The sequence below is a fragment of the Erythrolamprus reginae genome, chromosome Z (genome assembly GCF_031021105.1).
Source record: "Erythrolamprus reginae isolate rEryReg1 chromosome Z, rEryReg1.hap1, whole genome shotgun sequence".
Taxonomy (NCBI): Eukaryota; Metazoa; Chordata; class Lepidosauria; order Squamata; family Dipsadidae; genus Erythrolamprus; species Erythrolamprus reginae.
Genome location: NC_091963.1, coordinates 147,168,866 through 147,194,362, shown reverse-complemented (window position 1 = coordinate 147,194,362; position 25,497 = coordinate 147,168,866). Strand labels below are relative to the sequence as shown.

The 25,497-nt window shown below is 40.7% G+C and overlaps 2 protein-coding genes across 2 annotated transcripts; one reads left to right on the top strand and one right to left on the bottom strand.

Moving 5' to 3' along the window:
* Positions 1 to 5,756: 5,756 nt before the first annotated feature.
* Positions 5,757 to 25,174, bottom strand: RNF212B (ring finger protein 212B). Its single transcript, XM_070767072.1, has 15 exons — positions 25,075 to 25,174; positions 24,469 to 24,521; positions 23,608 to 23,682; positions 18,457 to 18,572; positions 17,565 to 17,625; positions 17,358 to 17,386; positions 17,081 to 17,127; positions 16,829 to 16,871; positions 16,117 to 16,174; positions 12,640 to 12,676; positions 11,369 to 11,408; positions 11,104 to 11,240; positions 10,506 to 10,561; positions 9,924 to 9,964; positions 5,757 to 9,483 (listed from the first exon to the last, which is right to left on the bottom strand). The coding sequence occupies exons 1-15, from the start codon at positions 25,172 to 25,174 to the stop codon at positions 9,450 to 9,452; spliced, it is 927 nt and encodes a 308-aa protein (XP_070623173.1). The 3' UTR covers positions 5,757 to 9,449.
* Positions 5,817 to 8,782, top strand: HOMEZ (homeobox and leucine zipper encoding). Its single transcript, XM_070767070.1, has one exon. It carries the CDS (start codon positions 5,817 to 5,819, stop codon positions 7,272 to 7,274), a length of 1,458 nt encoding a protein of 485 aa, XP_070623171.1. The 3' UTR covers positions 7,275 to 8,782.
* Positions 25,175 to 25,497: the final 323 nt, after the last annotated feature.

The window sequence follows — 25,497 nt, the reverse complement described above, 5'->3', positions numbered from 1 at the left end:
TTAGTTTTACATTTATTTTTACAGCAGCACGAAGCTTACAACTTCAGCCTGATGATGGTGAATGTGATTTCACTGAAACGTCGCATAGACATGCAAAATATTACACAGGGCAAAACCCGAACTCAGAACAATCTACATACATATACCCTTGAAAATCTACTAAAACATATGTGTGTGTGTTTTCATAGATTTTCACAGGTACAGGTACGACGGTCTTGGCATATTCGGGGTTCTTCCCGTGTAGGATTCAGAAATTTCTGGGACCTCGTTGAAACGTTGCCAGAAATTTCTGAATCCTACATGGGAAGAAACCCGAATATGCCAAGACCGTCATATATATAAATATGTGATATATATAAATATCACATATTTTTGCTGAATATTTAAAATGAAGGGAGACTTGGATAGCGCTATTTTGGCCCATATATATATATATATTTGTAGATTTTTACGGGTACAGGTATGAAGGTTTTGGCATATTCCGTTTTCTTCTTGTAAGTTTCAATGAGGTCCCACTCGTCATCTTCAGGCTGGTGCTTTTAGCCTTGTGCTAGGGCAAACATAGCGTGACCTGAGCTGTCTTCCCTCAATCCACAAACATCAACTAATCAGCATGTATCAGTTACATCAATGACCCCAGGTGTTACCCCACTAACCCACCAGGAAGTTTCAACACTGCTTGCAGCTGCTGAGGCAACACTCCACACTCTCCCACCAGTATTTATAGAGGGAAGACAGCTCAAGTCACACTGTGTTCACCCAGGCACAAGGACAGAAGCACCAGCCTGAAGATGACGAGTGCGACCTCGTTGAAACATCACCAGGAATCTCTGAAACTTACACGGGAAGAAAACCCGAATATGCCAAGACCTTCATGCATATATATATATATATACGCTACTTAAGAACTTTTCTAGATAAGAACTGGGTGTTCAAGATTTTTTTGCCACTTCTCAAGAAACAATTTTCTACTTAAGAACCCGAGCCAGGAAAAATTTCCCAGGAAATTTGAGAGCGGCACAAAGGCCCGGCCAGTTTTCTGCCATTCCCCCTGTAATCCTGCCCATCTCGGGCTTTTCTGGGCTGCCAGAGGAGCCTTTCGGTGGCGCTTAAGGAGGCTTTGGCAGTCCAGAGCAAACAAAGCATTTTCCTTTCTCTGGGCGCTTGGAGAGGGAATAAACCACTTCGCTGTGGTGACTCCCTCATGCTGCCTCCCTTACACCTGGCGTGAGGTTGCCTTGCGGAGGGAAAAGGGGGCGCTTCACCCTGGCCGGATCAACTTGGCTTCAGCCAAACCAAGGAGTTACTACGTGAAGGAAAGGCGCCGGCTACAAAGTGAGCGAGAGAAGAGGGGGGCCCTTCAGCATGGGAAGGAAGAGGAAGCAGGTAGCAGCTGCCTTTCAGTCAAAAGAGCGGGATGTTCCCCCCTCTCGCCCACCTGGGTTTCTCTCTCTGGCGCAGTGTATGGGAGGCAGCCTCACACCCGGTGTATATGAGGTGTGTGCTCCTCGCCGCCTCAAAGGCCCTCTTTTTTTTTAAGCCTTAAAGTTTTGGATTTTTTTTGATCCACCTCATCTTCTTCCTTCGGTAGCAACTGTCCTCCTCCTTCCTCCTCCTCCTCCCACCCAAATTCCAAGCTTTTCTTTTTTTCCTAATGGATTTGCACACATTATTTGCTTTTACATTGATTCCTATGGGAAAAATTGCTTCTACTTACAAACTATTCTACTTAAGAACCTGGTCATGGAACGAATTAAGTTCTTAAGTAGAGGTACCACTGTATATATATTCTCTCTATAATATTAATGTGGAACTTAAACCACAGTTTCCCACTTTGTGTGAACTGAGAAATTCTTGGTTAAGTAAAATATAAGAATTGTAAATCCATACGAGGGAAAAGAAAGGACAAGGGAGAACAGTTGCAAATGTCTTCTCAGGCGTAGAAACCCAAATAACGTAGGAGATGCACTGTGTAAAAAAAAGAGGATCTTTTAGTGTAGAGAAGGAAGCGATTTGATGCTGAACCAAGGTCTGGATGGGGCTACTTTGGACTAGAAGAGGTTTATTAATTAATTAATTAATAATTAATTAATTAATAATTAATTAATTGGATTCATATGCTGCCCTTCTCCAAGGACTTGGGGCGGCTCACAGCATACGCAAAGAGACAGTAGTACAACAATCCAATTAATATACATAAAAACAATCCTTTAAAAATTCTAATTTTAAAAACTTCCATTAACATTCATTCAGCAAATCATACTAGAAAACATTTGTTGGTCAGGGGGAAAGATCTAATGACCCCAGGCCTGGCAACAAAGATGAGTTTTTAAACTCTTTCGGAAGGCAAGGAGAGTGGGGGCAGTGCAAATCTCCGGGGGGAGCTGATTCCAGAGGGCCAGCCCCCCCCCCCCCCCAGAGAAGGCTCTTCCTCTAGGCCCCACCAGCCGACATTGGTTGACGGGCCCCTAAGGAGGCCACCTGTGTGGGACTTCACCAGTCACTGGGATTCGTGCAGCAGAAGGCGGTCTCAGAAGTAGTCTGATCCTATGCCATGAAGGGCTTTATAGGTCATAACCAACAGTTTGAATTGTGTCTGGAAACAGATCGGCAACCAATGCAGTCCGCGGAGTGATGACAAGATATGGGCATGCCTTGGAAGGCCCCAAACCACTCGCGCGGCTACATTTTGGACGATCTGAAGTTTCTGAACATTCTTCAAAGGTTGCCCCGTGTAGAGAGCATTGCAGTAGTCGAACCTCGAGGTGATGAGGGCATGAGTGACCGTGAGCAAAGACTCCCTGTCCAGATAGGGCCGCAACTGGTGCACCAGGCGAACCTGGGCAAACGCCCCCCTCACCACAGCCGAAAGTTGGTGTTCTAAAGTCAGCTGTAGATCGAGGATGCCCACGTTGCGAACCCTCTCTGAGAGGGGCAGTAATTCCCACCCCTAGGGTAATGGATGAACAGACGGACGTGTCCTTGGGAGGCAGTATCCACAGCCACTCCGTCTTGTCTGGATTGAGTCTGAGCCTATTGGTACCCATCCAAACCCTGACAGCCTCCAGACACAGGCACATCACTTCCACTGCTTCACTGAGTGGACACAGGGTGGAGATGTACAGCTGAGTATCGTCAGCGTGCTGATGGTAACTCACCCCATGCCCTTGGATGATCTCACCCAATGGTTTCATATAGATATTAAACAGCAGGGGAGAGAAGACACAAGGTGGGGACCTAGGAGTCGAGCTCTGACCCTCTGCTAACACCGACTGCGACTGACCAAAGAGGTAGGAGAACCACCATAAAACAGTGCCTCCCACTCCCGACCTCTCCAGTTGGCGCAGAAGGATATCATGATGGTATTGAAAGCCGCTGAGCGGTTAAGAAGCACCAGGACAGAGGATAAACCTCTGTCCTGGGCCCGCCAGAGATCACCCATCAGCATGACCAAAACAGTTTCTGTACTGTAGCTGGGTCTGAATCCTGACTGCCGAGGGCCTAGATAATCAGCTTCTTCCAAGGACTGCTGGAGCTGGAGCAACCTCACCTTCTCAACAACCTTCACCATAAAGGGAAGGTTGGAGACAGGACGATAGTTGTTAAATACGGCCGAGTCCAGGGAAGGCTTCTTGAGGAAGGGGCACACAAGTGCCTCCTTGTAGGGAGCTAGGAAGGACCCCTCCCTCAAAGAAGCGTTGGTAATCTTCTGGATCCAGCTCCGTGTCACCTCCCTGCTGGCCGAAACCATCCAGGAGGGACACGGATCCAACAAACAGGTAGCAGAACTCACAGCTCCAATGGCCTTGTCCACTTCATCAGGTGTCACCAGGTCAAACTCGCTCCAAACAGGTGGACTAAGACAAGCCCCTGTCACCTCAACTGACTCGTTGTCAGCTGACTCCGCGCTCCAATTGGAGTCAACATCAGTCCGGATCTGAGTGATTTTATCTGCAAAAAAAATTGTTAAAGGCCTCAGCACTACCCTGCAAGGGCTCCTCCCTGATTAAGGAGGGAGCAAGTCACCCTAAACAGGGCAGCCGTGTGGGATTCCGCAGACACAATCAGGCCGACATTGTAAGCACGTCTTGTCGACCTGATCGCCACTTTGTAAATCTTAATATGAGATTTTACAAGTGTTCGGTCAGATTTGGATCTGGTCTTTCTCCAATGCTTCTCCAGACTTTCTCTTCTGGCGTTTCATTCCCCGGAGCTCCTTGGTAAAGCAAGGAGATCCCCAGGGTCTGTTGCTACAGAGAGGTCGCAAAGGCGCAATTCAGTCAAGAGCCTCCGTCGCAGCCGTATTCTAGGCTGCAGCAAGAGACTCTGCCGAACTGTGTACAAGTGAATCTGACAAAACCCCAAGTGTCCTTTGAAAATCTGCTGGGCCCATCAGGTGTCTGAGACGGAACCTCCTAATCGGTTCTGCCTCCCTGTGGGGAAGGATTGGAGCCTTAAAATCAAACTGCAATAGAAAATGATCTGACCATGATAAAGGCAACATCTCTAAGCCCCTTAATATCAGATCATTACTCAACCGCCCTGAGAGGAATACCATGTCAAAAGTGTGCCCCCTCTCATAGGTTGGGCCCTGAACTACTTCGGTCAGGTCCATGGTTGCCATGGTGGCCATGAATTCCTGCGCCAACCCAGAGGATTCACCAAGCAACGGCAGATTAAAATCCCCCAAGACGATAAGTTTGGGGGATTCCACTAGCAGCCTGACTACCTCCTCAAGTAGCACAGGCAGGGTTGTTGACATGCAGTTAGGAGGCAGGTATGTGAGCAACAAGTCCACCTGTACACCTAGGCCCAACCTACAATCTCAGGAGCAGCGAGCCTATGCAACGTGATGGTCTTCCTGGCTATAATTGCCACTCCACCCCACCTTCCCTGGGGTCGTGGCTGGTGCCACACCTGAAACCTGGCTGGGCACATTTCCGACAGAGGAACTCCTCCCTCTGGGCCCAGCCAGGTCTCAGTCACACATGCCAGGTCCACCTCCTCATCCAGGAGTAAATCCTGGATAAGGAGAGCTTTATTTACAGCAGATCTGGCATTGAGCAGCAACAGCCTGAGCCCAGGGTCCGGATTTCGCTTCTCACCAGTACTCAGAGCTGAGTTCATGGGGCCTGCCCCATGTCTCCCGCCATGTCTGCCTCTGCCCAACAGGACTGGAATATTTTGGCCCTCTGCCACCCCAGGGATAGGCTCCCCCACTCCTCCTGCCTCCAAGTCGTCAGGCCAGCTGTCCCTTCCATTCATCTCATACATCCCAAACATCCTCTCCATCCAATCATAGTCACACATTCGTCTTAAAATTGATCCCCTTAATATAGTTAAAAGCAAGAATTATATTCGCCAATAAATAGTATCCCATCACAATCACACTCACTGTCATAGTACATACACCGTGTTTAGATGACACGGTGCTCTGATCTCCTTTGCTCCCTCCTGCACTGCGTGGAGGAGCACAGTAACAAAAAATCCAAATAAAATAAATTAAAAAAAACAAAACATGAAGTGCTCAATTATGCAAGCTGTAACTTGTACACTGAAATTGTAGTTTTGTGCGCTGGGTGGTGACCAGAGAGAGAAAAATGGATTTGAGATAGGACATTCAAAGACACTCGCCTTTTCTCTGAATTCTCTGCTCTATCCTGGCCTCATTTATTTGCTGTGTCCTTTTACGTTTCCCCCTACAATCGATGTATATTTTCTTTTGCTCATTCCATTTTCTTTTCCTTCTGCTCCAGCTCTTCTGAAAAGCCCACTGCCGATTCCCAAAGAGAGAAGACGTCTCAACCACCGCAGCCATGCCCTCCAATAAGGACGCCCCTGGCTGCCTTGTCTCACCAGCAGGTTTGATCTGCTTGCCGCCCATCTCTGAGGACCTCCAGCTGGTGTGGACTCAATCGGCCCAGACAAGTGACCTGGACGGTAACCAGCACCTGCTGCAAACTTTCAGCTACTTCCCATATCCCAGCCTTTCCGACTTAGCTTTGCTCTGCCTGCGTCACGGCCTGCACATGGAGAAGGTGAAGGCGTGGTTCATGGCACAGCGGCTGCGCTGCGGCATCAGTTGGAGCGCTGAGGAAATCGAAGAGACTCGGGCTCGCCTCATCTATCACCAAGACCAGCTTCACTTTAGTTGCCTGCTTGCTGGCAATGAGGGCGGCTCCTGGCACCAGACTTGTAAAAGCCCTTCGTACCACCACCATCACCACCACCAGCAGCAGCAGTTGGCTCCCCACTCCCTGCACTACTCCAGTAAATATCTGGAGAACCAGCAACCTTTTCTAACCTCCCTAAATCATTGTAATACAGCTCCAGGGACAAAAGAATTCGGGACAATCACTCAGGACATTTGGAAACTACAGGAAAACACCCCGTCGCCCCACTATAAGAAATCTCAGGAACATTTTGAACCTTCAGGGATCATGGTGAATTTTCAAAATACCAAAGAGACCGTCTCCGGTGCTTATCCACCCATCACACGCCTCGGCCTGGATTATAACCTTCCGGATTCTCACACGATGGCCTGGAGTTTTCCTGCAGCATCCCAACCGCCCGCTGAGTCCATCACTCCTGCTGTTAATGGCGGGCACCACCCGGTGATTGTTCCGCTGGGTTCTTTGGTGAAAGCCGCCCCGTCCTCCTCTAAAGTTACAACCAACGTCGTGGACCGTCAAAACCATCAGCACTCTGAAAGCGATCAGCAGATGTCTTTGCCAGAGGTTTTACGGAAGCCTAGACGGAAGACAAAGGAACAACTGGATTTGTTAAAGGCCTTCTTCCTTCACCAGCAGTGGGCCAGAAGAGAGGATTATCACCACTTAGAGCAGGTAACTGGGCTACCCCGAGCAGAGATCATCCAGTGGTTTGGAGACACACGTTACGCCCTGAAGCATGGTCAGCTGAAATGGTTCCGGGACAATGCAGTGCAGAGTCCGGAGCCTGCGTCCTCAGGAGGACCTCCTCCTCCTCAGCCGTGCTCAAATCTTCCAGACACAAGCCCCCTGGAACAGTATTGGGCTACCCATGCGCAGCTGCAGGAGAATGACTTGCCGATGCTCTGCTACAAATCGGGAATGAGTGCGGAGCAAACGATGGAGTGGTTTCGCTCACACTTGCCGGTCCCATGTGAGGTGGAAGTGTGTTTGGGGGATGATGACGATGAAGTAGACGAAGAGGTGGCGGCAGCAATGATGAAGGCGGAAGACGAAGACTATGATGAAGATGAAGAAGAGGAAGAGGAAGAGGACGAAGATTGAAGGACTTCTGTGTAGATGCTAAAGGTTGTTGGACTTCTCCAAGGAGCAGGCGGAAGGATCAGTGAGACAGATTAGTAAATCGTGGGAGCCAGGTTTCCTGCTGGTAGCGTTGACTTACGTTCTAGAATGTTTTTTTCCCTTCCTTTGAGCCACTGAATTTAAAAACAAAACTAGCTTTGTTTCCATTCATTGTTTTATGAAGTCAGAAACACAATAATATATAGAAGGAGTTTCCAACCTTTCAGATGCCTTCAGCAATCAGCTGGGTCTCAAATGATTTTTTTGAAAAAAACTTCAGTCATTTAATTGCATTGTTTTGGTTCATATTGTTTCCTCTAGATGTTTTTCTTAATTATACAATTGCCTAATTTTGTTACATATTCTAAGGTTTGGAATACAGATTTTTTTTCACGTATACTCTTGGATGTATCTATCTAGATTCTGTTTCTTCCAATTCATTTTTTAAAAAATGGGCTGTTTGTTAACAGAATTGCAGAGATTTGGCAACCCCACTCATGAAAGCCATACATAAGATTTAACTGATCTAAGTTCACATACTAACTATATTTTCCTGAGTAAATGAACAGTTAAAGTTTTTATAAGCCAGTTCTTCGAAATCAAAGAAACACAGAAGACAGATTAAGGATATCTTTCCTATTTTCATGCCTTCAAGGTATGTTGGGATTAAAAACAAATGTTAGTTTCTACACTGGTAATTAAGATGGTGAATGTAACTGTTACATTCAAATTGATATTTTGTCATTTATCTTCCATTTTCATTCTCCCCTTCATTTAAAAAAATCATTTTTGGGATGACTTATAATATCTGCTCTTGATGGTCTTCTTTTATCATGTGACTTTCATATCATTTCTCTTAGTTGCTCTGTTTTCTTTTCCTTGTTCCATTAGTGCCTTGATTCATCAGCTTTCCCTGCCATCCAGTTTTTCCATTCAAGTCATATACAGTATCTGGTCTATACTAGTTGGTTGATACCGTGAATTCGATGACACTTAGAGATATTGTGAGTGGCCTCTTGCAAAAAAAGTGCAAACACTCCTAAATGCTTGGTTATCTTCATTTGTCAAACTATCATTGCCCTCAGATTGACGGGGGGAAATAAAACCCTTACATTCTGAGAATAGTTTTTGAGATTATTTTGAAAGAAAGTAAAGAAGAATTTGAACATTTGTAAAAGTATGAAAAGGTAGAAGACTAGACAGAGATTAAGCATCTGTATTTTAAAATTTCTATTTATTTAAATGGCATTTTTTTAAAAATACGGTAAGTAGAATCTTTACAAAAATATCCTGCAGGCAAGAGAATTTAAAAGTACTGAAATAAGCTAATCAACCTTAGGTAAAGAGAAAGTGGTACATGGATTATGCCATATTTAGTGAAATGTTCCAAGGCTGTAACTTGTCCAAGATAGAACTGAGTGGAATAATTTGATTTGTGGATTGGTTACTTAATAAATTGAATGAGTTAATAAATAATTATGTTCAGTAAATAGTATCTGTCTTTTTCCTCTTTGTAAGTATAGTCTTTTAAAAGGCTTATCTGTTTTATTTTAGTTCTAGGACAGAACTGGTTGCAAATACAATAATCCTACATTATGAGCAACGTAGTTTAAATTATTTGAATATTTCACCTTGGAAGTACACAAAGCATTTTAGCTCAGAGAACATACAATGTAATACATTTTCTTAACAAATCTAGTTACAAAGGAAGATTGGAGCTAGGACCCACATGTTACTTAATGGGATATAATTGACAGTTAGAACACCATGTATCAATAATGCTATTGCAGAGTTCACCAGCTAATTTTAGACATTTTCCTCAAAGACATTATAAGGATTTGTTTTAAAATTATGGCACATAAGCTAAGTGCCATAAATAATCTTTGCCTTGTATAATAATTTTTATTTACTACGATTCATACACCAGTCGGCTTCAAGCAACTGTGAATGGCTTATTTCAAGTCACGAAAAATATTTAAATAGAATTTTAACTAAAACAGGGTCTCCTAATGGCACCACTCAATTACTAACGGATTGTTTTTTAATCAGGCTCAAATATTCAGAAGATTTATACTGCAGGAAATCTGCACAGGAAAGTCTGTCTTGCATCTAATATTAGGATGATGTTTAGGAGCACAGCTTCTTTGGCCATCCCCATTATTGCTGATAGATTTGGCTGATGGATGAATACCTGGGGGAAAGTGCAATGAACTAGTTGTGTGAAACCAGTCTTCCCAGTTTAGGACTGCATTAAATTCTGAGCACTATTTAATTTGCTCAGCAAAATTATATTCTAATTTCTGATGATGGCAAGTAATGTAATTTTAACATACTACAATTTTACTTTAACAGATGACATGAGGAATGAGGGAAAAATGGGACTTTGTTCCTTTGGATGCTGCCATTAAGATCTCTAAATGTAAAGCTGGGACTTAAAGAAATTTAACATTTGTTTTAACAGAAAAAAAACATTGCATCTTACTGGCAAGGGCGATAAAAACTAGAGTGGGAGTGGGTGGGAGGAGAGCCATAATTTCACTTGGATATGGATTACATTCATCGTCTTTTACAAAGCGGTGCTTATAACACTTGACCGGGTGAGAATGAAGAATCCATGTTTGTCTCACTTACCTGTGGAGAAAGGATGGTGTAGAGTGAGGTGTGAATCGCAGCTGAGAATGACAGAAAAGGAAAAGCAATTGAAATGAGTGAAGCTTTTCTTAGTATGAACTACCTGTCTACAAGTCTCTAAAGATTCTTAGTCTTCCAGGTCACGGATGCCCCCAAAGTTCTTTTTTTTCAGGAGGCAACTAGACTTCCCCCTTTTTTTCTTTTTAAGACATTTAGCTTCTCATCCAAGAAGCTTCATCAGCTCTGATAGGATAGTGGGGAGTGGAACCATGATTTTGGATGAACACCCTTGGAATAGTGTAGGAATTGTAGGAACGGATTTCCAGAAGGAAAATTGTGGACTACTACAGAACCAGTAACACAACTCAGATTACCCTGAGGACACAGATAAACCTCCAAGTGTTTCAGCGGGATGCAAATAACCAGCTGTCTGCAAGGAATAGAAATTCTTCCATTCCCCACTATCTTGTTAGAGCTGAATGAGAAGTGAAAGGTCTTTAAAAGGAAAAAAGAAAAAAGAAACTCCAGTTGCCTCTTGAAAAAAGCCCCCTTGGGATTACCTGTGTGCAATCTAACATTTACCTGTAGGGGACGCAGCCTTTCAGCATTGTGGTCAAGAACAGACGCACCTGTTGCATCTGTAAGAAGAAAAGCAATAGGAAAGAAACTGAACAGGAGGGCAAGTTCTGTGGGACTTGAAGGGCCATCTTAACACGTTAGTCAATTTTGGCATTTGTATGTTATGCTGAATCTTAATTGGCCTCACCATTCTGGAATACATAATGCCAGGATTAAAAACTGCACAATAACTTTGGGCCAACTTGTAATGTTAGGCAGGCATCAAAAGAAAAAGAAAAAATGAGGGAGATTAGGACAAAGGTTTTAATTTTACTTAAAAGAAAAAACAGTACAGTTGATGGGATTATCCCCTGGGTATGGTTCTCTTTCTATTAACTTTAAACAGTACTGAATAATGACAACTTTAGGGGCAATTCAAGCTAAATCCAATGCTTTGGGATTCACCTGTACCTAGTGGGCCTTAGATGTTTTTATTATTTACAAATCATTATAATCCAAATTCACATCAGGAGCTACATCACAACTAAATGTAGTGTAAATACTGCACGAAAACTATATGGAACAAACATATAATTTGCCAAAGAGGAACCGTGTTCGTCACCAGGAAAGATGCCGAGGTTGAAGTATGGAGTTTCCTGTGGCTGCCCAGGATTATTGGCACTCTGACTTAGTCTCGTCATCGGAGTTTGAAGCCTGAAGATGTTGAAATTGGGGGTTTCAGAAGTAGAAGGAGATGCCCTAAAGAAGGAGGATGACAGAAGTCTTGATTATTGTGGAAGAAAAACTAAATGTTTTGAATTTACACCTGTATAAATTATACGTGGGCAGCACCATCATCAAGGCCTCTCCCCAATTCTCTGACTCACCTGGAGAATAAGCTCTGCATGGAGGCTGAAGATGGAGTGGCTGCCAAACAGAATGTAAAGGTGTTACACATGCAATGAATGGTGGACAGCATATGGAAAGGTGATGGGAAATTTAAGGGTAGGTATGGAAGAAAAGGATGTGTTGTGGTTCCGTCTGAGGCCCCTCCGGGAACGGCTGACCTTCTGTCGGTTTCCAGCTCAGAGGGAGAGGCTGAGGAACAGGAGGTGCAGACAGACGAGGAGGAGGAATCCCAGGCTGAAGAAGAGGGAGGACAGCCAGAGTCCCACCAGGGGGAGCTCTCCCCAGCAAGCAGCCTGGATTCCTTAGAGGAAAGTGCACAAGCCATAATTGATCTGCGACAACGAAGAGCTACTCAGAGACGGAGTCAATTGGCTAAATGCTTTCAGCATTAAAGTGGCAACAGCTGGGTTTGGGTGTGGTGCTCTTGGGAAAGGCTAAAAGGCAGACCCACCCTTCCTGGCTTGTGGAGTTTTATCTTTGAGAGTCGTGGGACCTGACTGTGAACTTTGGCGTCTTGGAATCCTGGTTTGTGCCTTTGACTATTGAAACCTTGGGGGGGGGGGGTGCCAGCAAGAAGCTTGCTGTATTGTCTGGACATCAGGACCCTGCTGTACCGTATTATATCCTGTCTGTTGGGAAGAACAGGTTTTCCTCTGTGCTTATTTTTTCCAGTTATAAAATACTTTTGGCTTTTACCAGAGTGTCTGGCTGTTTTTTCCAGTTGGTGTTGAGGTCTGGGGGAACCCAGACAGAACAAGGATGTTTTGAGTAGATCAAATAGAAATTGTTTTATTTGTTACAGAGAATAAATGTTTCTCTTCACAATAAATTCTGTTCCAAATAATAATTTGTGAAATGACGCTTTTCTGTAGAAATGAAACCCTGGAAGATTCTTGATTTTATTTCTTTTGGCTCTGTTGCCTGGAATCTAAATTTGGCAGAAATTTATTGACTGTTACACTAGGGGCGGGTTCCACTTACCTTTCGCTACCAGTGCGCATTGTGACCGTGCACGAGCACTCCCTATGCACACATCCTCTCCTACGATTTTGGCTCTTTCACATGTGCACAGGGACAATTTTACTTCTGCGCATGCACAGAGAGCCAAAAAATGTGTAAAGATTGTAAAAAAAGATGGCAGCACCCATGGCCTGGCAAAGCTGTTGTGCGCACAAATACACAATCAGGTTCCTACTGGAACGGAGCAGCAAGGCACACCAGTAGAAACCCACCACTGAGTTACACTTACCATTCCTAGAGACCGCCGGGGTGGTTCTCGTGGTATGCTGAATAAAGGGGGGGAAAGTTTAAAGGAATTTTCATTTATTTAATCTCAATTGTGTAGTGACTCAGAGCAGCGTACAACAAAGCTAAGAACAGTGACTTAAGTATGTAAAATCATTACAAAAATATTAAGAAATATTTTTTTAAAAGTCAGATGGAGGGCTGTTAATGGAGCAAAAGTGCTAAAAAGACAACAATTAAAATATTCAGAAACACCTTAGAGCTAACATTATTCATTGCTCTTTGTTGGAGGTAAACCACTTTGGGGGATTTGGGGTTTTTAAGGATTTCTCAACAAAACCACATTTTTAACCATATTATTGCTAAGGAAATGATAGTTTTGCCCATGTGCAGCTAAATAGAAAAAGAGCCCGGAGTGTTTTATGTCCCAAAGCATCTTTTCATTTGGGCAGATGATATCAGTGGAATTTCATTCTCAAAACTACTTTAAGTAACTGCATGAAGCAAAGCAGTCTATCAATGGTTTCACTGTCCCGAGAAAAGTAACTATGGTATTTTTCAGACTATAGGACACTTCAGACTATAAGACACACCTAGCTTTTGGGAGGAAAACAAGGGGAATGTGTTTCTGCCTCCCAATATTCATCTAGCTTGTTTGTCGCCACCCATTCATTCATTCATTCATTCATTCATTCTTTGTTTGTTTGTTTGTTTGTTTGTTTGTTTGTTTGTTTGTTAGGGTTGAAAGGGACCAGGCAGGTCATCAAGTCTAACCCCCTGCCTGAGCAGGCATCTTAAAGCACCCCAGCCAAGTGGCACTCCAATCTCCTCTTGAAAGTGTCCAGAGTTGGGGAGTTCACAACCTCCACAGGCAGGTTGTTCCACTGGTTGATCGCTCTGACTGTCAGGAAGTTCTTCCTTACTTCTAGATTGAATCTCTCCTTGGTCACCTTCCAGCTGTTGTTCCTCGTCCAGCCCTCTGGTGCTCTGGAGAATAGAGTGGCCCCCTCCTCTCTTTGGCAACCCCTCATATACAGATATCATGTCCCCTCTGGCCCTCCTTTTCTCTAGGCTATCCATGTCCAGTTCCCACAATCTCTCTTCGTAAGTCTTGGTTTTCAAGTCCCCTAATCATTTTGGTTCCTCTTTTCTGCACCTTCTCCAGAGTTTTAATGTCTCTTTTGAAGTGTGGTGACCAGAACTGGATGCAATACTCCAGATGTGGTCTGATCAGGGCGTAGTAGAGTGGTATTAGTACTTCCCTGGTCTTGGAGTGTATCCCCCTGTTGATGCAGCTTAGGATAGTGTTGGCTTTTTTGGCCGCTGCTGCACATTGCTGGCTCATGTTTAGTTGATTATCCACCAAGACTCCAAGATCTCTTTCGCAGTCACTACTGCTAAGTGGGGTTTCTCCCAGGCTGTATGTGTGTCTAGTTTTTTTTTTTACCAAGGTGAAGGACTTTGCTCTTGTCAACATTGAACATCATGTTGTTAGTGTGGGCCCATAGTGTTAATCTGTCTAGATCTTTCTGTATTTTGAGCCTGTCCTCTAGGGTGTTGGCTACCCCTGCCAGCTTGGTGTCGTCTGCGAATTTGATTAGTTCCCCTTCTACTCCCTCGTCCAGGTCATTGATGAAAATATTGAAGAGTACAGGGCCCAGGACGGAACCCTGTGGTACCCCACTGCCTACCTTCTTCCATGTGGATTTGGAACTGTTGAGGACTTGTTGCGTGCGGTTGGACAGCCAAGTTTATCCATCTGCATGTGTTGTAACCTACCCCGTTTTTTTCTAATTTGTGGATTAGGAGGTTGTGGTCAACTTTATCAAAAGCTTTGCTGAAGTCCAAGTATATGAGGTCTACTGCGTTGTGTTGGTCCACTGATTTGGTTATGGTGTTGAAAATGATATGAGGTTGGTTTGGCATGATTTGTTTCTGACAAACCCGTGCTGGCTGTTGGATATAATGTTGTTTGTTTCTAGGTAGTGGCAAAGTTGTTTTTTAATTATTTTCTCCAGTATTTTTCCAGGTATAGAAGTCAGACTGATTGGTCTGTAGTTGCCTGGGTCAGTCTTTTCACTTTTTTTGTGGATAGGGACTACGTCAGTTCGTTTCCAGTCTTCCGGAAGGTCTTCAGTGGTCCAGGATTTTTGGTAGATGAGGAGAAGGGGTTCCACAATGGTGTCTGCCAGTTCTTTTAGGACTCTGGGGTGAAGTCCCTCTGGCCCTGGTGATTTGTACTCATTGAGCTCCCACAAGTAGTCCCTTATTGTGTTTTTGTCTATGTTGAGTTCGGTTCCGGGGCTATTTGTTGCAGACTTGCAGATTGGTTGGTAGGTGGTTCCATTTTGTGTGAAGACTGATGCAAAGTAGGTGTTGAGCAGCTGTGCTTTGTCTCTGTTGTCTCTGATTTCATTACCGTCTTCGTTTTTTAGTGTAGTGACTGTTTCCTTGATTTTCTTCTTGTTGTTTATGTACTGGGTGTCGGGGGCTCTGAGGAGGTTGCTGGAGGGCTCCGAGGCTTGGTGAACTGGATATATATATTCATTAATAGAGCTGAATTAGAACGGGATAGACTTGCTACTATAAAAAAGAAAACTTATCTCAATATATGAAACAAAACAGATTTCTCTTTAAGTATAGATTCATCAATATCTTAAATATCCTACAATTAATAATATAGATTTAATTTAATAAGCAAGTCAAAAACTAATTGTTATGTTCTAATATTCTAACACAATAATATGCTTATTCATTCATCAGAGTAAAGAAACAATTCATAACTTTATAAATATGTAAGTATGGGTATATGTCTATTTACTGTTTACTTTTCTATCAATCCTGAAACAGTCTGTATAGTTAGCAAGGAATTTTAACAAAATTGCCAGGGGGAGGGCGGGGAAGAGCATATTCAAGCAATTCATCCTATTTCAACTCAAGGCAACAAAGAACTAATAATGAGAAAAAAGATATGGAGAGAAAGATAGCCAGGAAAGAAGAAGACAAGGGAGGGGGGGATATGAAAAAAACCCTAGATAGTTAAAAAGTCTGTTTGGTTTACTCCAATTTGTTCTTTTTATTTTATTAGGGAGAGCGAAAAAAATAAGTATAAACAGAGAGAGTTCTGGTAATTGATAGGAACTATCTCAAAGCTGACGTTTGTCTTCTTTTCTCCGACATGTCCGACTATCATCCACACCTTCAAAAAGATCCTCACCCCGAGAAACCCCCCCCCCCCCCCACAATTAATCTGTGGAGGGGAAACAATCAAGCAGTCCAAGGAGAAAGTTCAGTTTTAGTCTGTTCGCCCTTGCCACCACGGCCTGTTCTAGAACAACTGATTGGCGCCGTATCAAACCCTCTCCTCTCACTACAATATTTGGAGTATAAGACACACTGACATTTCCACCCAGGTGTTTTTTTTTGGGGGGGGGGGTGTCTTATACTCTGAAAAATACTATAACTAGGGGCAGAAACTAACCTGCCAGCTTGATGGATGGCTGACACCAGAAGAAATGGAATCCATAGAAGATGCACGGCTGAGAAAAGAGACACAATATGTCAAGGAGCTGTCACTAGTACATCTGCAATCGGAGACTCATCAGCTTTATGTGGTATTTTAAATATAATAATAAAATTTTGCTATAAGGGAGCTAGACTGAAGACCAGCCACAGCAGGGAGATTTTAAGATATGGAAAGACACTTATTCTACCTAGAATATGCACATCCTAGAATAGACAAATAGTATAGGATCTGTTGCTTGAGCAGGGGGTTGGACTAGAAGACCTCCAAGGTCCTGTCCAGCTCTATTCTGAATTCTAATTATGATTATTATTATTTTTGAAGAAAACAGTTTCTTTGCTTCAATTTTGAGCAAGTTTTTAAACTTTATGCAATCTTTCAGGATCCAGAGCACATTTAGAATAGTTGCTGTCTTGGGAAACCTAATCCAAAATACCCTTTGCCAGAAAACAAACTCGTACTTTGGGATATTTTCACCATCCAATTGAGATTTTTGGGTGGACCCAAGATACTTCTGTATACTAGAATGTAGCATTTTTGCTGCCTTGTTTATTTCCGTATTTGACAATTTTTACCAAAAAACCCTCAACAACCCTCCATCCAAGAAGCTTTTGATAGAAACTATTAACAGTGTGAATCACCCCAACTTTAAAAAAACCCGAACTTTTACCTGACCATCTCACTGGAACGCTGAAGAACTAGTTGTGGTGTAACTGTAAAGTATGAAATAGTTACTATGTGGCCTCGATTAACTGATAGACGTACTATTAGCCTGAGATAATAAGAAATCTTATACTTATATATTATTTGCCCATAATATCCTTCATTGTCCTCAGAGATCCAGGCAAACATCCATATAGTTCACAAAATATTACCCTGAACCAAGTGAAGGGATTCAGGATCCTTATCTTTCTTACAGTACCTGTCTGTGATGGAGGAGTGATGGCAATTGGCTTTGGGGTGCTGTTTCTGCATCAAATTGAAATGAGTTTGATCAGTTAGGATAACTCCTTTTCCCCACCCACCCCTAAACACTGAAGGTTTTCTTCGTCCTGGGTTTGAGTGCTGGCCTATGATGGCTCAAGAGTCAAGACCCAGCTCTTTTGTTTTGCCATGGAGATCTTTTACAGTGCTGCCTCTGTTTCATGGGCTGCCAATCCTGATTTAGCATTTCCAAATGACAAAACAGACATACTGACCTGCAATCCTGGTACTGCCTGGGAAAAGCCTGTTGAGAGAAGAAGGGAGGGTTTGGAGGTCAAGAGCTGGATCCCTAACAAGCAAAAGGGTTTGATTTACTCTCTCCTCACAAAATACAGCAGAAGGGCAGTCATCACTGCTTGCCAGCAGAGGGTGACAAGAAACCAAATAACAGAAAATATAATTGTTTCCACCAAACTTCTTACCTTCAGGTCGAAGTACTTCTTCTTCAGTTCCCTGTTTTCCTTCTGTACAGCCTCTAGTTCTCTACATATGGAAGTGGCAGGCAGGAGAAACAGAAACAGCGGGTAATAATAATATGCCTTGGTACTTTAGAGCCCACTAGAGAACACTTCAGCAGTGATGAGAATAAAGGCAGGAGGGCTGCCTCTGGGGCCATGTGAGCTATTAGTTTCACTTCACAAATTATCAACATGTTTTAACATTTAATGGCTGACATCAGAAGGGAGCAGTAGCCTAGAGTCCTCTTTAGAAAAGTATATACTGTAATCCTATTTGCTTGCCAGAATTTTCATCTCCATCAAAAATAAAGCAAGTATTTATTTTTTCCCTACCAATTAGGACAACTGCAGGATGTTTCCAGCTTATTCAATAACTTTGTTTTGGGGAAAAGAGGAGAGGAAAGAATGGCTTTCTGGATATATTGGGGGGGGGGGGATGTTTTAAGTATTTTTAATTAAACAGCTCAAAGTGGTGGGTTGTCTTAAGAAGGCACAATATCCCTTTGATCAATCAGCAATGTTCTTCACTGAGTGACAATATGAAACTAGATCTTGTGAAGTTAATCATATTAACTTTATTAATCTCTACAGATAAAACTAACAGGCTCTATTCACAGTGTAGGCTAAGCAGGTAAATGAAAGACCTAGCAACTTTATTTGCACAACCCGTTAATCTTATTTTGGATCTCTTTGTGGCTTAGGGTGCTGTATGAAGCAGCTTATTTTGTGCTTCAGCATGTTCAGTGTATTATATGCCTCCTCCATGAGAATAAGATAATTTAATATTCATACTGTATTGTGCAGACATATGTATACTGTTTTCCTCTCTTATATGAACACAATCTGCATATCTCACTTTTCCTGGATAGTTAGTTTGTGGAGAGCTTGCTGGAGTGCTCCTTCGGCTTTTGAAGCATTTTTTTTGTAGAAAGAGACCAGTAGGTCCATCTGGCTCTTCTGGAATGCCCATACCTAGAAAAAAGACCAAAAGGCTTGAGAGGATTCCAAAGAAATTCAGCCTCTGGTCTCATGACTGTAACTCATTTTGGGATATAAGAAGCATCATGTGTAGAACCTTTTAAGTCCAGGTACATCACTTAGAACAGAAGATACACTTGTGAATACGGATCGTACATGGCTAATCCCTATAAATCACAGTAGGCTTCTGATAGGAAATCCTTGGCATTCTGAACATTATTCAAATCCCCCCCGCCCTTTTCATAGTTTTATTAATTTATAATATGACATACATTAAAAAATCCAAAAGCAAATATTAGGTAAGTTAGAAAAAATAAAAAGGGAAGAGGATAGTGGGGGAAAGCAAGGGAAAAAGGAAATAAAAACGGCATTGACTTCTGACTCCTTTGGTGCAGTAAAATAAGGCATTAAGATTATTATTATTATTCAAATTTAACTCCCATACATTTCAACTAGGATGGTCAGCAGCAATGGCTGATGGGGAGATTGGCCCAATGACGTATTTCCTAGATTGGAGATCTCTGCTCACAGTCCCTCATACCTTGATCACCTCTCTTTTAGATTGCACCAGAATTGACAATCATTTGATGACACATACCGTAACCATTTCTAAAGCTATTATTCCATAATAACATAAGAAGAGCCATGCTGAATTAGGCCAAAGCCCATCGAGTCCAGCATTCTGTGTCACACAATGGCCCACCAATTGTCCATGGGAATCTTGAGCAGAAAGAGAAGGCAAAAGCCTCCCTTTCCCCTGACCCCCAACAAATGGTACTCAACGGAATCCTCCCTGCCTCAACCAACAGAGGCAGCATATGATTACAACTCAGTTTTCTGGTTTAAAGTCAAATAGGGCTTGAGGTCTTGTTATATATGGGATCACCTTCTCCAAATGGTTTGCGTATTTATTTATTTATTTATTTACTTACTTATTTGTTTGTTTATTTATTGGATTTCTATGCCACCCTTCTCCGTAGACTCAGGGCGGCTTACTCAATAAGACTGTGGGCTCTTTCTGGATTACGTTTCTTAAGGCACATCATTTTCAGGGACCCAGCTGACCACCACCATTCCTCCTCAGATCAGATTGTTTCCCATCCTTTTTTGGGAGGGTGGGGGTGGGGAGCCTTGGAAATAAAATTATAACAATAGTCACTTCTCCTGATATGGACTGGATGTTATTAATTTTGCTCCATAGGGTACTGGTGGTTTGTTTTGCTATTTATTTTTTTTGTACTGATCTTTATTGTGTTTCCATTATCTTATGCTCAGTGCCTTGTTTGAATTACAACTGGCAAAGAAATGGCAGTAATGGCACAGTGCCTATGTAGAGGGCCTATATGGGTCTTAATGGAATGGAGAAGGGGAAGGAAGTAAAGGTAAGGCAAAGGACATGGGGCAAAGTCCAAAGGGTTGACTTTATTTGGCCAAGTGTGATTACACACACAAAGAATTTGTTTCCAAGGGAGAGGGAGGTTATTCTCCAAAATCACAAGACCTGGCTTTTCCCCAAAGTTCCCCAAAGTGCTGGGAGAAAGTGAGGTGGGCAAGAGGATTTAACAACGGCCTGCATGTGAGACCTTAATTTTGGTGCCAGATTTCTTAATGCTCATGGTTTATATGTATAATGCTGTCTTGCATTATGGATGTAATTTTAATTGCTAATTGGGAGTCGTCCAGATTTTGATATAAGTTGGGTGGTTATATAAATATTTTCAATTAAATAATGACCATAGATTCTCCAGTCCTGGAACCATCTAGTAGCTGAATAGAAGGACAAATGGTCTAGTAGTATTTTATACGTATATTTACTTTAATATTCCATCCAGTCAGGGGTGTGATCTGTGTTCTTCGTTTGCAAGGCATATATAATATATAGAGCAAACAGTTCAGACTTTGTGTACTTAAAGCTGTAAATGAGAAGGTGATATGAATATTATCCACAAGGTGAGCTGAATGATAGCAAGGAATCTTACAACAGCTTAAAGTCTAACCCATTTATTAGAGTATTAATTGTCCCAGATTACATTTCCTGGCTTTCCTTCTTAGTTACCCCCAGAACTGTTTTTAAACCAGGAGAATTTAAGAATTAACTTTTAGAATTAAAGAGGACCTAGGCTGGGGGAGGGACGATGACAACGACCCAATACTGTACAGAACTGCCTATTTGAATACATCTGACATGTGTAATTTTTGCTTGATAGTTTATGTTAAGCAACTGCATGTCTGATTTACAGGGAAAAAATCTTATCAGTACTTATCAAAAATAAGTACTATGAAACAAGTTACAGCCTAATTAGTGCATTGGGGAAATGTGTCATAACCCTCAAACCCTTAAACACGGGTGCCTGTTACACAAACAATTCCATAGAAATTGAAATAATGGGCATTTAAACTATTCTTAGGCTGGGGAAAGAGATAAGAAATAATCTCCAGAAAACAATGGAGCAATTAAAATATCTGTCCATCAGAAATTCTTAATTTTTACTTTCCCCCCCTCACTTTCCTCCCAACTTTTGGAATCTCCTTCCATATACAGTAGTTGGTGCTCACTTATGTATTATATAGAGCGGGGTGATGGTGGTTTAACAGCAGGGAGAGTCCTTTGTTTTTCCATGGCCTTTAATAGTTTAAACCAGGGGATCTCCAAACTTGGCAACTTTTAAGACTTGTGGGAGTTGAAGTTCACAAGTCTTAAAGTTGCTAAGTGTGGGGACCCCTGGCTTAAAGAGATGCAGCTGCTATTTTATCACTGTTATGATTAATTATATATACGGTAATACAGTACTTCCATTTTATCTTTTGAAAACTGTATTAGGAAATTTCTATTTTAAAAGGTGTTGCAAATAAGCATCCAAAATAATATTGTTTCTTCATTGCTTATTTGACCCCTATGACAATCATTAGGTGTTGTACCTCATGATTCTTGACAAATGTACCTTTTCTTTTATGTACATTGAGAACATATGTACCAAAGACAAATTCCTTGTGTGTGCAATCACACTTCGCCAATAAAGAATTCTATTCTATTCTATTCTATGTGAATGGATAAAAATGTGATGTTTTCTAAACCAGTTACAATCTACATGTGTGTGTGTGTGTGTGTGTGTGTGTGTATCATTCTCAGGACTGAACTTTTGATGTTTTTTAAGTTTGCTTTTCTTCTCGCATAAAAAGTTATTGAAATGACAAGGAAACCTATGTGATTACATGGAAATTGCATGGATTGCTGTTTTCAACCATCCTAACTTTCTTCTTAGCACTCTGGAGGCCAAACTTCCATTATGAAAATCTAGATTATATAGTATCTTTTGGTTTAACACAAACAAACATAGAAAGAAAGCCTTTTGTCACTGGCTTTGACAAAAGAAAGCCTTTTGTCGCTGATCACACCGATCTCTCTTTTATCCAAGGATTTTAGAACTGCGGGATCATTTATCAGAGGCTTCTGTGGGAAATATTGAACACAAAGTAACAGTTTTGCCCATTTTTCGGATCTACTGTAATTAAGAGTAGTTGCAACTTGCCTAACAAATGTTAAGAACTGTATATATTCAAACAGATACAAATCTGGTATTAAATCTTTCTTTCTTTTTCAATAGATGTATGAGACATCGATATATATTCTAAAATTGGACTGGATTTCTTAAAACCTCTTTATCTTGATTTATTCAACGCTTTCTCTTATTTATCTATAATCTTAAATATTAGATATAAGGAAATGAGCTACTGAAAATATATCTAGTTCACAATCTCAATACAGATCTACCGTACACCCACCCACCCTTTCCTTCCCTCTACTCTTATCTTTCCTTTTCTTTCTTTCTGTATGTTTGTATGTTTATCGACCTTTTTTGGTCTATTTGTCTCAGTCTCTTGTCAAATGTATATTGTTTAGACTATAATTCGACACGATTGTTTTCTGTAGTTTGAAATGTTCTTTACTGTCAATTGTAATTAAATGTATTTATTGTATATTTGTAAATAAAAACTTTTTAATAATTTAAAAAAAGAGTAGTTACAATATAGTTTGTTAAGTTCAATTAAGCAATATAATTTAAGAAAATAAATAAAAATAATGGATGTAGAATAAAATATAGATCCATTCCATTTTTAAAGGTTCCCCTCCCCTCCTCTTCATCTGAGCGCACTAGGCTATCTGGTTTAAGAGATGGGATTAGGAAAAGGATTGTCATGGTGGATTTTAATGCTCAGGTATAGCTGATTCTGCTGAAACCTCTTCTGTTGATTAACTAGCCCGTCACAATACTTATCTGGCTCTTTTATTGTAATTGATTAGCTTGCTTGGCAAACTTGGGATGACTATTACTACAGAATTAACCTTTCCCCAGATTGGTTATTAACCAGTCCTCTAGCAGACCTTGGATCATCTATTCATTGTGTAAAAGCTATTAATAATGGAATAAAATAAAATAAAATCTATTAATAATGGAATAAAAAGCGTGGAACTCATTGCCGGACTCTGTAGTGTCATCCCCAAACCCTCAACACATTACCCTTAGACTATCCACGGTTGACCTCTCCAGATTCCTAAGAGGTCAGTAAGGGGTGTGTATAAGTGCACTAGAGTGCCTTCTGTCCTGTCCTATTGCTCTCCTCTATCTCCTATACCATTCTTCTTTCCTATATTTATTCTATTCTTTCACTGATATATTTTATTCCTATTTCTTCTCTTCTCTTCTTTCTTAGATATATTTTACTATGAGTATATCCTCTATAACCTTCATTATATATTTACTATATGTATGCCCAATATAACTCTCATTGTGCAATGGACAAAATCAATAAATAAAAATAAAAGAAAATAAATAAAATGTACCTTAATTTTAGGGAACATGTTTGACTAGGGAAGTAGTTCATTTGTGTTTTCTACATGGATGGACATACCTCCAAATACTTTTAAGTGGGTCAGAATAACTTCAGTATTTACATACCTGTTTTAATCACTCTCCCTCTTTTGCGCAACTAAAATCTATGGGAATATAACCCCCAAATGGTATTTTACCTGAGAGATATGAGTAATATAGTTGAGTGCTGTTTCAACAGGGTTTTTGAAAAACTTCTTTACTTCTTGTTTCATCTGAAGGCAAGAAAAGCAGACCAAGAGTTAAATTCTTTATAATCTAAAAGGTAAAATATATTAAACTTTTCAGAGTTTATTTAATTGGTTGTATATCTGAAATATCACCTTTCCAATATCATTTCACTAACTGAAATATGTCTATCCAGCTATTCGGAATTCTTGTGCATATGATTTTGATTTTTTTTAAACAGTTTTTTTATGTCATTATATTTTCTCCTGCCTTTTTTCCAAAGAGCAAAAGGTAGTGTAGTATGAAGAATATCACTTTTGGAATATTGAAAAACAACAGGAAAAATATTCTGAAATAAGTAATTTTAAAAAAATCATTTTTCTTCTCTCACCTATCTTTATAGAAGCCTTTTAAAATAAGTTATAGTGACTGAGTCCATATGTACATAGCATTGATGGGCAATATTTGAATATTTTTCTCCATAATATAATTGGGATACATAATGAGGTTCCAATTGCTAGGTAGCTGAAATTATTTTTTCAAATTAAACGTACATAATAAATCATTCTCAAGTTTTCAGGAAATGTCTTTTGTTTGGCTTCTTATAAATTAATATTTATCCACTTTCTACTAATACCAGAGCTTTATTAAACTCATTGTTTAATACTCAGGTTGTGTTTATTTTTTAAATCCTGCTCACTATTTGGCTTTCTTGCTCTTATAATTTAAATATTTGACACATTCACCCAATAGGTTAGAATACAAAGTCTGAGTTCAAAGACTTTTAGAAAAAGAAAGAAAAATGAATCTTTCTTATAGATATCAGAACTTACATTATCTTTTAGAGACAGATATTTGCATCTTGTTCCACAAGAAGGACATTTATCTAACAAGATTAAAAATGTAATATGTTAATATGATACTGAAATGCTTTTTTAGTATTGGATTATACTGTTTTGTTACTGTTGTTAGCCGCCCCGAGTCTGTGGAGAGGGGCGGCATACAAATCCAATAAATAATAATAATAATAATAATAATAATAATAATAATAATAATAAATATATATATAATAATAAATATATAATAATGTCTGAAATTGAAAAATGGATGGTTTTTCTAAAATTAGCAAGCCAATTTTTGTTTATATTCCCTTTAAAAGGATTTTGGCTGATCTCTAAATGTGAAGGGGGTTTGGGGTTGGATGACACTTTGCTAGGAAGCTATCAGAAATCTCAAGAGCTGTAGCTCAAGCTAGAATGTGGTAAAATATATGTACTGTTACCAAGGAAATAATACAGAAGTGTCAAAGAGGTCATTAGAAGTCAGACACATTTGAAGGAGGCGTCATTTTTATTTCTTTTGACTTTTACTCATTTTGTGCTGGGTGGCATGCACACATACAAAAGGCTCTAAAGGAGAAAAACCCTCTTCATACTTACCTGTACCAGCACATTTTTGGCAAAATATGTGTCCACAGCTAGTAATTGAAAAGTCAGATTTCTCTTGGATGAAGCACTGATTGCAATGAAACCAATCCATGCTGCAAGGCAGAAAGGCATTGTGAATAAGGATGTGTCAGATTGTTTACTAGAAAGACTTGTAATTGAATTTGAAGTTTTGCAGGAAACAGAAAGAATTAAACCATGATATATGGTTCTCAGGATTATAATAAAAATGTCACTAATGCTGTAACCATAGAACAAAAGGCTGTTTTATATTTATAACTGCAGCAAAATAAAACTGAAACTGACTTTTTTATTTCTGTATTTCTGTATTTTGGTCTTTGGCTCTTCTTTATTTTCCCCATTCTAAATATTGGTTGTCAGTTCTTATTCTGTATTTAAATTTTTAATACATTATAA